Source organism: Adiantum capillus-veneris, chromosome 2 (genome assembly GCF_014529385.1).
Source record: "Adiantum capillus-veneris isolate H3 chromosome 2, ASM1452938v2, whole genome shotgun sequence".
Taxonomy (NCBI): domain Eukaryota; kingdom Viridiplantae; phylum Streptophyta; class Polypodiopsida; order Polypodiales; family Pteridaceae; genus Adiantum; species Adiantum capillus-veneris.
The window spans coordinates 87,138,116-87,152,677 of record NC_140932.1 but is presented as its reverse complement, the minus strand read 5'-3'; the positions used below and the strand labels follow the sequence as shown (position 1 = coordinate 87,152,677).

The window sequence follows — 14,562 nt, the reverse complement described above, 5'->3', positions numbered from 1 at the left end:
ATGCGGGGTGCGCCGAGGAGGGGGTAGATAGTCTCCCGAAGATTAGTCTGCGACCTTCCTTGAACCAAGAGGAGAAATCCGGTCAAGACTCGTGGCGGTATGAATACCTCCACAAACCAAGAAGGCGAGCAAGAGCCACCTATGGATCCTCCAAGCCCTCCCCCAACTCCTCCACCTTCGCCATCAAATCCCATGGATGCTATGATGCGCATGATGATGGAGATGATGATGCGGCAAGACGAAGCTCGGCGACGAGAGCATGTGGAAGCAGCGGAGCATGAGGAGCGTCGATTGGCGGCCGAAGCCGAGGCTCGTAGGCTAGAAAAGGATTCCATGCGTGCTCTCATCACCACCTTGGCAGTGCAATTCGATCCCCCAACTTCGGAGCCCGATTATGAAAAGCTTGCCAAGACCATCGCGGAGGCAACCATTGCTACACGGACGACCAATGATCCAATTCCCGAGAAGATCACGTTCAGTAAGTATGACGATAAGATGGATGCTATTGTCATTTACTCGTGGTTGCATCAATTTGCATCCTATTTTGCGGTTGTTAGAAAGTCTGAAAATAACAAGGTTCTCTTGGCTTCCATGCATCTCACGTGTGATGCCATCACTTGGAAGGATGAATGGATGGAAAAGCAAGAGGTGGCCCATGCGGCTGCCCATGCCGAGTCCTACCTCATTCCCCCTCTCGAGCTTAGTTGGGAGGAGTTCGCGGAGGATCTCGAGACTCGCTTCCTCCCTCCACAGTACTTGAAGCGTTTGAAGGAGGATTTTCGGGCTTTGTCTCAACAAGGTAAACCGGTGATGTCGTATGCTAACCGTGTGTCACAACTAGGTGGACAATTGCGAAAATCGGATGAGGAGAGGTTAGAGGCTTTTCTCTTTGGATTGGACCACTCGATCAAGTTTGACGTGGAGGCCGATGATCCAAAGACATTGCAAGAAGCAATCCGCTTGGCTCAACTCTAAGAGATGAAGCACAAAAAGGGTAAGCTTAAGATGGCCTCAAGTAATGGTACTCCTTCCTCTCCTGACTCGTCTAAGGAAAAGGACAAGAATTCTAATGGAAATGGCAACAATAAAAAGAACTCTCCAAATTCTTCTCAATCTACTTCTACCTCTCAATCTCAATCTAAGGGCAATAAATCTAAGAATAAGGGTAAAGGAAAATTGGATAAGCCTCAACTCACACCTGATGAAAAGATTGCCCAAGGGGTTTTAGGTGGTTCATTAAGTAGAGAAGAACAAGCATTGTATGCAAAAGAACGTAGGTGTTTCCATTGTTCAATCGTAGGTCACATGAAACAAGAGAGTCCTAAGAAAGAATCTAAAAAGGAAATCTCTACTGCGTCCACTTCTGACACTACCCCTCAGGTGAATGCCATGAGTGTGGTAGAGAAAGAAGCTAAGCAAGAGGGGACTTTCGAAGAGGATAAACTCATAAAATGTTATGGACATGTTAGTGGTCAAAAGGTCATTGTATTGTTTGATTCTGGAAGTTCTCAAGATGTCATCAGTGAATCTCTTGTGAAATGTGCACGTCTTCAAAGTTCTCCCATCCCCACCTTCCCGGTGCAGGGGTTCTCTGAAGGCATGGACGCTTCGATTTTTCAAGAATGTGATAATGTCAAGTTGATCATTCAACAAATCCAATTCACTCGTCGTTTTGTAGTCTCTAAACTTGCAAGATGTGATATCATTTTGGGTATTGAGTGGTTTCGCATGTTCAAACCCATTATCGATTGGGAGAAGCTCACGTTCCTCATCAAAGATAATGTGTCGCAGCCCGTCCTCATTCGAGGCGAGAGCGGTATTCCCTCTCTCCCTCTCATCTCTCGTATCCAAGCAAACAGAGAACTACGTCGAGGAGCCCAAGCAACGGTCAAAGGAGGCACAACGCGTTTCCAACGTGGACCCGTCAAGTTGCCGCCACAAGGGTGGACTTCCAAGAGCAATCCAAAAGAAGAACCACCGAAGATCGTTGTCACCAAGTCGAAGCGTTTTCGAATGCTTCCATTTGCGTTTGGCAATAAGAAAGAAGCAAAGCAATATTTCCTCAAATTCAAGGATCGAGGGACACATGAGCGGCATGGGTGGACGAGGAATTCTTCATCGATTACCCGGATCTGCTAGCCTCATACAAGGAGGCCATGCAAATCGGTACCCGTACCTCACCTTAAGCAGGAGGGGATGTCACGTGCACATGGATCTGTGTGCCACATGGACATACTTCATCGACTTCCAAAGCCAGTTTTCCCCTTCTTCTTAGATAGGGATGTCTAGAATCCTAGGAGGATTAGTATCGGCAATTTTGTGAGCCTGTTCGCAGGACCTACATGTCCGAACAAATCCATTAGATTAGGTTTTCGAGTTTGGAACCCTCTTGCATAAATAGTTCGTATACGCGTTTTGGCAGATGTTATTACACTACGGTGGGCATCTGGCATGTCAAGCATGTATTCCTAGGTTAGAGGAATCCGACGTGCCAGACCGCACATCGATTGGATTCCCGGGTGGGCAGATGTGCGACAGTTGCACCCAGATTTGGACCCCTTTGACTTATTTTTAATAAATCATTTTTATGATTTATTTGTTGGAAAACCTGGTGGACAGTTTCCCTATCTCAACCTAAATTAATTCATAAGGCCTATGTGTCACATCCCAACCCTATGTGTCCGTGGACAAGCTACACCACAGCAGGGTTCAGTCAGTCCAATCAAGTTTAGATTAGCAGTGATCTGGCACTTTTGTGAGTCTATTCGTAGACCGTGCATGCCCAGTCACTTAGCATAGATGCATATCCTCCGGTTGCACACAGCATGATCATCGGAATTCCCATCAGAATCCAATAGCATCAGTTAAGGGAATTTTCCAGTGCATTTAGCCTATTTTCCTATTTATTTGGATTTTCACTTATTATTTTTAAGTGACTTTCCAACAAAAGTAGGTAGGGCAATTTTGCTAAGTTAATATATAAGCAAACCCAAGTTAGCACTTTCTCGCAGAAGAGGCTGCAGGAACACCTTGCTCAACAGGCAACTTCTCAGCAAGACCAACCCCCACGACTACTCTGGCGTTTCTCCACAGAAGACCTAGCGTTTTTGCATCAGATCAGCCTTGGCGATTTGTACACAGCAGATCAGCCCCGGCGTCATCACGACACAGCAAATCAGCCTAGCGTTTTTGCATTTGCAGAACCCCGACGACAGAAGGACAAATTTCAGCCCCTGGCGTTTTTGGATTTCAGCAGCAAATTAAGACCGGCATTATTCACCTAAAGTGTAGCAGATTCAGCCCGTAAAGACCATCAGTTTTCAGCGCAAACCTCATTTTTCAGCCAAGAAAACGCAGCCAAAACAGTGATTTTCAGCCACCGAAACAGTCCCGAAATTCAGCGATTAGAAGATCTCAGATTTCAACCATCGTCGTCGTCGTTGTCGTCGTCATCGACATAGACCAAGTTGCATAGTCCATTGCATACGCATTGTACACCTTTGTGCAATCAAAGAATAGACCACTCTCGCCGACGAGAGTGGGGCCTTCGGAGGAGGGTTTTACAACCTCTCGGTGTCGTATCTCTTCTCTCTCCTTCTCTCAGTCTCATTCACTTGCACGCACAATATCCACTCACTTTGTTCGTGATCATAGCACTCTCTACAAGACGGAAAGCTCTCTCTTTCCCTAAAGAACTAAAAGGAACCTTGAGCAATAAAGATCACTAATCTTGAGAAAATACAACATTCATTCCGCTGCACCTAACATTGGTATCAGAGCTTTGGAAGTGTTCTGCATTACTCAAGGGAAGAACCACAAGAATTTTTTTGCTTGTTGAGGTCGCACGAACCCAAGTTCGCTTGGGCGTGGCGATTCCTAATCGTGTTTTGTTGAAGAGTGACAGGAATCCCAAGAAAGAAAGGCTTGTCCAGCCTCCCCTTGTGTCTCTTTTCACTCATTGAGAGCGGACCGTGCACTTAGCGGCCGGCCAATCGACGTGAGGTGGGAAAAAGCAACCTTGGTGTGAGCGCAAGGCCGCCAAGGGGTGCGCCCGCAGAAAAGGGTAGAACTCGGGTGAAGAGAAGATCCTTCTCCAACGCGATTTGCAAGCGAAAGAACACCTCAAGAACCCTAGATTCTCACGAATCAAGGACCTCAAGAACCTCAAGAACCCAAGTTCCTCGTGAACTTAAGAACCCAAGATCCCCAAGAACCCAAGTTCCTCGTGGACTTAAAAACCCAAGAACCCACAATTGCAGGAGGATCATCACTCGAAGCGAAATGGATACTTCGCTTGGAAGTGATGAGCATGAGAGAGGCGAAGAAGAATTTTCCCCACCAGGAGGTTTTTTCGACCCTTCATCTACGACAAAGATTGCACTAACTCCTATGGAGGCTTTGCAGCAATTTTTTCTCAAACAGAAGTTAGAACGAGAAGCAAGAAATGCAGAAAGCAAAGCAGAAAGAGAGCGTGAACACGAAGAAAGAATGGCAGCCATAAAGCATGAGTACAAAGAAAGGAAAGCCGCCTTGTTGCAACTCTTTTCTCAAGTGCCGGCACCGATGCACGAAATTCGGGAAAAGGAGACTCTCCGTTTCTTCTTTTCCAAAGCATGAGACACAGGATTTGCATGATTGTGTGAAGCATGATGATGATTTGATTGATAATGATTTGCATGATGATGAGAAGCATGATGAATTGAATGATAATGATTTGCATGATGATTTGAAGCACAATGATAAGCATGATGATTTGGATGCCAATGATTTGGATGACAATGACAAGCATGATGATTTGCATGATCAAGATGTGATTTCTCACAAGCATGATGATTTGCATGATCAAGATGTGATTTCTCACAAGCATGATGAGTTGCATGAAGAAAATGTGATTGTTCACAAGGATGATGTGTTAGTTGATGTTTTTTCTAGCGAAGCTAACCTCGTTGTAGATTCGATCAATCACGAAGATCCGATCTTGGCTTTCGAGTCAAGGTCTAAAGAACCCCCACAGGACGATTCGATCATTCAGGAAGAATCGATCTTGGCTTTCGAGTCGAGGTCCACAGATCCCCCACAAGAAGATTCAATAGATCCCAAAGAACCGATCTTGGCTCTCGAGCCTTGGTCCAAAGAACCCTCACAGGAAGTATTATGTGTTCGCATGATTGATACGCACGCATGGTTCGAGTGTTTCATTCGTGATCGTTTCCTGTATTTTAGTCAGCATCGTTATGTGATCCCTTTTCCTAGGCATGACATATTGTATGTTGAGCACGTTTCTCTCATGGATGCGCACGAATGTATGCGGAATTTTCATGAAAAGTCGAAAAGTTTGTATGTCAGGAAGTCACATTCCATGTCTCTTCCTTGGCATGACAAAGTTTCCGAAAGAGCACATGTTAGTATGAGCACCCAACATGGGCATTTCCATTGTGATTTGCCACAGTTGATTGATTTTGATCAAACACGAAAGATTCGATCTCATTGTTTGCATGTGTTTGATGAACGGGTTGTCACTCCGTCTATTTGTTCATCTACATTGCATGCACAGTCTTTAGAGAAGACAAGATTTTTTTTCCTTCACTTTACATGGAATGGGTATGTTCATGGTTTTGTGTTGGAGATGGTTTCAGGAATTGTCAGCCATGGAGATTCTTGAAGACCAAAGAAGTAGGACTCGAGATGAAGTTGAAGCAAGAAAGGAGATTCAGAAGACTTTGAGTCGCTTTTGGCGCGGCCCAAAGAAGCAAGCTTTGCAGACCTTTATGAAGTTCAAGTACCGCTGGACCCACACAGCAGAGTGGGCCGGCGAAGAGTCCCTTCCAGGATTCCGGATGCTGTTGGCGATCTCCCTCGACGCCATACAGTTCGGTACCAGTACCTCACTTTGAAAAGAAGGGGATGTCACGTGACACATCCCAACCCTATGTGTCCGTGGACAAGCTACACCACAGTAGGGTTCAGTCAGTCCAATCAAGTTTAGATTAGCAATGATCTGGCACTTTTGTGAGTCTATTCGTAGACCGTGCATGCCCAGTCACTTAGCATAGATGCATATCCTCCGGTTGCACACAGCATGATCATCGGAATTCCCATCACAATCCATTAGCATCAGTTAAGGGAATTTTCCAGTGCATTTAGCCTATTTTCCTATTTATTGGGATTTTCACTTATTATTTTTTAATGACTTTCCAACAAAAGTAGGTAGGGCAATTTTGCTAAGTTAATATATAAGCAAACCCAAGTTAGCACTTTCTGGCAGAAGAGGCAGCAGGAGCACCTTGCTCAACAGGTAACTTCTCAGCAAGACCAACCCCCGCGACTACTCTGGCGTTTTCTCCACAGAAGACCTAGCGTTTTTGCATCAGATCAGCCTTGGCGATTTGTGCACAGCAGATCAGCCCCGGCGTCATCACGACACAGCAGATCAGCATAGCGTTTTTGCATTTGCAAAACCCCGGCGACAGAAGGACCAATTTCAGCCCCTGGCGTTTTTGGATTTCAACAGCAAATTAAGACTGGCATTATTCACCTAAAGTGTAGCAGATTCAGCCCGTAAAGACCATCAGTTTTCAGCCCTAAGAAACTGTGCAATCAAAGAATAGACCACTCTCGCCGATGAGAGTGGGGCCTTCGGAGGAGGGTTTTACAACCTCTCGGTGTCGTATCTCTTCTCTCTCCTCCTCTTAGTCTCATTCACTTGCACGCACAATATCCACTCACTTTGTTCGTGATCATAGCACTCTCTACAAGACGGAAAGCTCTCTTTCCCCAAAGAACTAAAAGGAACCTTGAGCAATAAAGATCACTAATCTTGAGAAAATACAACATTCATTCCGCTGCACCTAACACTATGCCTCACCTATAAAGGGAGCAGGAGAGCTCCCATTTGGAGACAAGTTGCAGAAGGAAGTTGCAGAAGATTGAGCAAGCGCAAGGAGACTACAGATCAGCCTAGCGTTTTCACATCAAATCAGCCCCTGGCGTTTTTGGCAAGAAGTCCCAACGTTTGCAGGTTTCAGCCCTTGCGCCAGCCTTAGCCCTGCAGATCAGCCAGAGTTTTCAGTTTTCAGCCCAATCCGTCGCAAACGGTGTGAGATCTGCTAACGCTGCCTATTCCCGTTGCAGTCCGGTGCTTCGGCAGCCCATTGAGCCTCCTCTCAGCCATTCCCTCGCCGGCATCGAGTGCTCACATTGCTGCCCATCATCGCCGTCATCGAGATTTGCGTCTTCAGCCCTGCTCTACGCGAGAGATCTGCTGCGTTTTTCATCGTAGATCTGCGTTTTTGCAGCCATCATTCGCCCCTTTATTCCTCTCACATCAGGAGCGCAAATCAGCCCCAAATCTACCCTTGGTGGCCAACCGCAATCCCACATTGTGAAGGATCCAAAGGTGCATCAAATCAGCCCCGGAGGTGCCTCTTCCCGAGGAGTTACCGCGGTGATTTGTCGTCGTCAAGTCATTAGAGTCTGCATTGAGGTATTGCATTGTGTATACATTCCATTTACGCAATCTCAAGCAAATACCACAACGATAACGGTGTGGGGGGCCCTTGAGAGGGTTGGTTGGGACCCCATCGGGTGTCGCTCTTCTTCTCTCTCTTTCTCTCTCCCTCTACACATCTCTATTGCATTCTCTCAACTCCTCTCTTCAGGGGAACATAAAAGGAACATTCATTGAAGTACAAAGCATTCACTAACGCAAGGAAAGAAGGAAAGGATTTTGTGGAAGCGTAAAACTAGATCTTCACCATTTTAATTCCGCTACACCTGACACGACCAATCCAACCTGACCAACCTAGATTCCCGATGTGAGAAACCCGTTTGGCTACAACCGTTTCACATTGGCCATGCAATGTCCACTTGCACCTTTTCAAGGGTTTTGGGAAAAACAAGCAAAAAAAAAAAAAGTAATACAGGCCAGTAAAACAAAGATTCTCATGGCACTCACCATCTCTCACGTTAACCTTGTTAAATTTTCACTAAGGTGTGATTAAACAAAGTTAAAGACGTTATACTGCAAGCAAATCTTCATGTTTTTTCAGAAATGTATACTTGATCTCTCTTATTTAGAGGAGGCAACAAGGAAAATACACCTCCAAGTGACACTATAACCAAGATCTGTTAACAAAAAGATAGGGTCACCCCCTTGCCCCTCATAAGGTGAGAACAAGCAATTAACAGACTGCACCCTGGGACTTGAAGCCTATATGAAGACATACCTGCCCTAGCAAAACGCAGACTCCATGCCAAACCATGAGCACGAGGGTAGACCCAAAGACAACAGCAGTGGATGCTTTCATCCATGTGCAAAGTACATCACGTACAAGTCGGCGGATCATGACCAGCACTACCAGCCCATGTATCTACTCGCAAACAAGCATGAGCAATCATCCACATGAAGTACAATAACTGATGGCTGATCCACAAGCTCCATAGATAAGGCTAATACCAAAATAATAACGCATGCGGTGTACAGAATTGGGAGGGCTATTGAATGCAAGGTGCCCACGTAATGGCTGAGGGAAAACATGTGCAAGAGCAACTTTGTCTTTTCCTCGTGGTACACCTTTGTTAATGATGCAAACTTCTCATTGTTGAATTAACATTAAAGCCTCTCGAGCCTTATGGCTAAAATCCATCATGTGATTGTTTGTAGAGTGTCCGTCCACGTGAGGACGTGCGGCCCCATGACTGTATGGAATCACATCGGCCTCTATGTTTACATGCAGCCTATCCTCAGGATAAGAACTCAAAAGTAGAGACGCTGGTCTAATCTGTAGGAAGTAGGTTCAAGATAAGCAGGAGCGGACTGTAGTTGTGAATTTGGAATTTGGCACATTGTTTTTGTCCTTGTACTAGTAAAAAGGCATGAAAGTAACCAGGGAAAACATGAAAAACTCTTTTTTCTTATACTTGAATCACCTTTATACCCATAAATGACTTTTTTCTTGTTGGGAAAGGGGACCCAGAGGGGTTGCTGCAGTGAAATCACCAGCAGCACTTTTGCCCATTCTGGCTAATGTACTCAAGTCCTGATTGTCAAGGATGACAAAAAACCTACCCCTAAATTGGAGAGCCCGAAGACTCTGCCACATTTAAAACATGACAGAGAAATCCTGAAAAGAAAAGAGATCCTGCTGCAGATACAGCTTTAGGAGTGTACCTTCTCAAAAACAGCATCAAGTCGGGCTGCGTCACCCCGTAAACCAAACAAATATTTATATGCCTGGTCTGTAATGCGTTTGGATTCTTTGTCAACTGAAGAAATGAGCTTATTGGCCCTCTGTCCCATGACTTCTGGACAAAACCCACGAAGAATAAATGGCCCCAATGAGAAGCGTCCAGTCTGCAGTTGAGACAGTATATTTTCCCCCACAGTTTCACAGATTTCATTTATGTCGTGCAGTTCAAGTTTGCACTCATCCACAGATTGCAATAGGGCATCTTCAATATTCACAACAACTTCTTCAATTTCAAAACACAAGTCTTCAGAAGAAACACTGAGAGCGTGAGCTCCCTCAGTTTCTAGAAACTCAACATAAGAATTATCAGCCTGCAAGCAAATGACGAGTTCAGAGTCGTCACAAAAACATAAAGAGACTGTAGCGTGCAAAAATGTCCAATCCTAGCTAAAAGGTGTTACACACTTCAAAAGGATCATCAAACATACCATGGTCTGATTTGTTAATAGCCCCAACCCACTAAGAGTAGAATCCATGAAGTCTAAAAGCTCCTTCTCCGTCGGTGGCACACGAACAGAATGCACCTTTTCCAATAAATGAGGTATGTTGGTTTCCATGCACCTTTCTCTCAGTTCCGCTTTGCTCATTCTCAGGGGGCAGCTAACTTTGCCCTCAGACTGACAAAATGTCCGGTGCAGTTCCGAGTTAGAAGGGCTAAGATGAAGGGATGCACATAGGAAAGGAAGAACGGGAATGACAGTTATGAAGCTTGTAAAAAGATCCTCTGTTCTTTGCAATGCATGCTCTTTCTGAATACGCTTGCTTTTGCAAAGCCTCGATGCAATTTTCTGAAACACCTTCTTTAAAGTTTTCAGTACATTCCCCTTAGGATCAAATCCAGCTATTACATCTGTTGGAGACTGCCCTTTGTTGGTGTTTTTCTCTGCTATACCAACAACAACTAAACTGCATCCAGCAGTCACATCCATCAGCATTCGCTCCAGTAAAGGGCTTTCAGCTAAAGATGCTTGCGTTTGATTATCCATCACAGACTTGTCTAACACCAGTAAAATCAATGACGTCCGATCAATGGCATCTCTTGTTTCACGTTGATGCAGAACCCTGGGATCGTTGGTGCCTGGGACATCCAGAAAGCTTATACCACCTTCAAAACTAGCAACCGGAACTTCTATTCTCAAATCCTCAAGAAGTTTTCCAAGCTGCTGATCAAGCTTCTTTTTTATACCTTCCCTTACAAATACACGATCTACATTGAACCTGAAAGTATTATCAGATAAAGAAGCTGAGGAAATAAATTAATATGTACTAAAACCTTTTATGAGCCAAAGAAAACAAGACACTTAGTTATAAAACAATTGAATGCCCTTAAATGAGCTGATTGAAGATAATCTTACAAGTCTTAGATATATAAGAGTAGTCCCCAAAAAGTCAGTAATAGAATCTAGAACAAGACTGACTTGATCTGTCCTAAAACAATCATGCAACCCCCCTGAGATATCAGAAGACAACCAGTAGATCCTGATGTTTTCACAAGTGTGGTTCCGACAAGCTGTTTTAGGATTTCCAGGCAAAGGCTCTTTGAAATGAGTACCACAGTGTAATCAACAACCACCCCCATTACTGATAAAATTCTACTACCATTTCTATAAAGTGGACACACATGTAAACCACGTGGCTACATACCCTTTCGATACAGCACATTCAATCCTTTCTTCTTTGTCAAGCAGTTTTCTTTTAGTCCCGAGATCATTAATCACAACATTGATCTGCTCTTCGGTCGGTCTTTCAGTAGAGGAGGGAAAGTTCACGAGTTGGCGCACAAAGTGCCAAAATTCCTTCAGCTCTAACAAAAGCTGCTCTCGCAACGGGGAAGAGTCGCCAATACTGTCCAATGTCTGCCTCAAATCTCGCAGCTTCTTTCGCATCTTCTTTCTTGTCATCCAGCGAATGTGACCAACAAACTTTGGCCCATACTCTACAGAGGTAACTTTAGTGGTGCCAGCATCGCCCATTCGTCCATTTCGTAAAATAAATGGATGTTTGTCATAATGTGGAATGTGCTCGCTCATGTACGATGGCTTGTCTTGGGCACAACAAATGCCTAGCACCCCCTCAAAAGAAACTCGCTCAGACACCAATAAGTCCTCAGAAACGCAATCACTGCTACAATCTGCTTCATTGGGAGACACTTCAGAATTTTTGCATGAATCGTCATCTTCAATCTCAGCTCTAATAGAGCAACTTCTTGCATTTACAACATGGACCCTTGCCGTGTCACGTAAAACTGCACGAGCAGAATCTGCTCTTATGCCCTGTGCATATGTACGTCCAGATGGGCACATCATTGACAGTAGTAAATTCTGCAGAAATAATTCGGAAAGGAACCGAAAGTGTCATATCCTTAGCAAATATGCAAAGATTATAACATGAAATTGAATGAAGAAGATAAAATCCAAACAGTCTTTCACCTATGTTTATGCATGACACATTAATTGGTATTAAAGAAATTGCCACTTGATAAAAATCGGCAAGAGCACATTAGAGTGTCTGAGGCACCCAGATGTGAAAGACTCTCAACATTGCAATATTCACACAGATTAAAATATACATCATACAAGCTAAATTGAAAGTCTCCACAATTAGTTCTGCCATTCAACCATAAAAAACACCTAATAATAGGCATGATCTGGCATGCAGTAAAAGAGGGAGGCCCTCACAATGACTTTTTCTGTGCTACATAGGACAATGCCAGTAGTCCGGGAAAATGTCAGCAGGCCCTCGCAATGACTTTGCTGTGCTACATAGGACGATGCCAGTAGTCCTATATTCCTTAACCTATGAAGATTCCACAAGCAAGTAGAGAGGAGTATGTTTGATAAAACAGGTCAATGCATTTCTTTTCTTAGAGGACAAATGTTTTGCCTGTACAAAGAGGCCCGGCCAAGAAGACACACCAAGTGGAGACAGGCCCTGACCATTGGACTAACTTCTTTATTCCAGTCCAAGGTGCCCATTGTAAATGCCAAATAATGTCCTCATAAGACTATAGCTGATCATGTAGAGGCATGGAAAACAGAAGATATGAATAAATATTCAGCAGAACTAACCAAGAGAGTCGACTTGCCACAACCGGTAGAGCCCAGGACCGCTACGTATTGTTTCTCACAAGGCCAAAGCGTTGCAAGCTTCTGGTGCAAATCAGCACACGCGAGCCGCAAAGCCTCCAAATTAGACATGCACGCACCGATGCTGTGGCTACTGAACCCCGCTTCATATTGATCGCTAAGGGTTGTGATCAAGCTCTGAAAGATTCGTACCATGTCGTCTGTGATGCTCAAAAGAGACGACTGAGACATGGAAGCTGATGCCATGTTTCCGGAATGCATGTCTGCTTCAAAGTAGAGAAAACGAAAAGATTAGCCTTGGAGGGATGATAAGGTGTGTCCGTTTGCACGCGTATGATGCTGTGTGTGGACTCTGGAGCGACTGGTGTGTGTACGCGCCCGCGAGCCTGTTTGTGTGTATGAGAGAGAGAGAGAGAGAGAGAGTGAGAGAGACTCTGAGAGCGCGCAGGCTGCGCAGCAGAGAGGTACTAGCGAGGCGCGCGCGCATTTACTTTACGGTTCGGTATTTTCAAAGGGCAGACCGTATTTGGATGAGGCTGACTAAAAATGTTGGGCCTGGAGGGGCCACGTCTGTTCAAATTTCACGGTGAGTCGGGACTCGGGGTTCACATAGGCATCAGCATAGTGAAATACAATAGCAGTATCATCTAATCAAGTTTAAGGGCCAGTCCCAAGGTAGTGGGATCAATAGGAAACTATTTTTCTTCCAAGGGGGGGAGGCCGCCCGTTTTGAGTAGCCCCGAAACTACATGTGCTTCTATTGCATGAATAAGGTTCAGCCACCAAGTATCACGCTGCTACAACTTGCTTACCTTCCGTGCAGTCTGAACACCCCCTAAGCCTACTTTGGTACCCTCCACACACAGGGGGAGTAACTGTAAACAAAAGGTGATGTGATGGATTTGACGTGGTGACTGGCCTCATGCACACACTCATAGGGTTGCGGGGTAAAAAGACTGTTTTGCAACTAAATAATCGATAATTATGCCCAACTATGATGCTATGAAGGCAACTATGTCACCCTATGTCGTAGCATCACCTCTTCATGGTCACACGATACGCAGTTATGGGTTGCTTTGCAAGTCACCGCCGCCTGGACGCTGCTTGAACTGGCACTTGGAGGTCACTCGAGGAGCGGAGCGTCTGCAGTTTGGGCTCGTCTTCATGTGTCAGAGATTCCTCCAATGGACTGCATCCACGCCACTACAGCAGCGGCTTATTTTGTCAAAGATTTCAACTTTTTGGTTCTTTAATAGGTCGCTTTTGTCTTCATGTTCACTCATTCACGACTCGTCAGAGGGCTACTTGTGCAACTATGCCAAAATGGGCATAGTTGCAAAGCAGCCTTCATAATTCTATTGTGCTTGATGCATTCCCTCGCGTGACCATGAATGAGGCATAGTTATTAGCCCGAGTTATTGATAACTATGTCTCGCGTGACCACCACCTAAGGGGTTATTCTTTCATCAAAATGCACTTTCGACTCTTTGGTCTAAGGTGTTAGAACCAATTTCAACCACTCCCAAAGATTTGGGGTTCAAAGCGTTTAACTTGACCTTGGCACAGGTCTATGTGGTAGCCATTCCACCGTAGTTTGCTTAGTAGGCGAAAGGGTACTTTAAGTCCCATAAGGGGCTGCCCTTTTTCCGAAAGACACTTTGACTCTTTGATTTGAGGCGTTCAACCACCCCCAAAGAATAGCTTACATGGTGGGAATCTTTCACCCGTTGCATCCAGTGCTCGAAAGTAGGGTTTGCAACATTGTTGGACTCTATAGCAGCTTCAAAGCAAGGGGGAGAGAGCAATTTCTTTGGTGTAAGCTTGGTCACAGTTTTCTCAGTTTGAGGATGTGAATAATTCCCGCCATGTAACTTGTTCTTACCGCTATCCCCAATACTTTAAAGTAGAATTTGCAACATAGTTGGACTTTGCAGCTAGCTTCAAAGCAAGGGGGAGAGCAACTTGAGATAGGACATCTGAGAATGAGAGAGAGAGAGAGAGAGAGAGAGAGAGAGAGAGAGAGAGAGAGAGAGAGAGAGAGAGAGATGGGAAAGTCTCTCCATGCTGATAACAATCTACTCATATAAGTGACCAAGGGTGGTTCGGCATAGACCTGACATGCCAACTGGATAGACCCGAGGCATACACAATCGCAACTGCTACTGACACGGCCAACTGCTCCTGCACACGAGACCACTGACATGGTCTCCACATGGACATCACCTCCA

The 14,562-nt window shown here is 45.0% G+C and overlaps 1 protein-coding gene across 2 annotated transcripts in view; it reads right to left on the bottom strand.

The window, feature by feature from the left end:
• LOC147463128 (uncharacterized) overlaps positions 1–12,827 on the bottom strand; it is a 38,900-nt gene extending 26,073 nt beyond the window's left edge. Inside the window, exons 1-4 of one of the 2 annotated variants that reach the window (XM_086487421.1) lie at positions 12,317–12,826; positions 10,893–11,569; positions 9,677–10,466; positions 9,170–9,559 (exon numbers count right to left, since the gene is read on the bottom strand). In XM_086487421.1, coding sequence (XP_086343547.1) covers positions 9,170–9,559; positions 9,677–10,466; positions 10,893–11,569; positions 12,317–12,595 — 2,136 coding nt within the window. In that variant the 5' untranslated portion in view covers positions 12,596–12,826. Of the gene's footprint in view, positions 1–9,169; positions 9,560–9,676; positions 10,467–10,892; positions 11,570–12,316 lie in introns of both variants that reach the window. The other variant, XM_086487430.1, reaches the window with a different exon arrangement.
• Between the last annotated feature and the right edge of the window lie 1,735 nt (positions 12,828–14,562).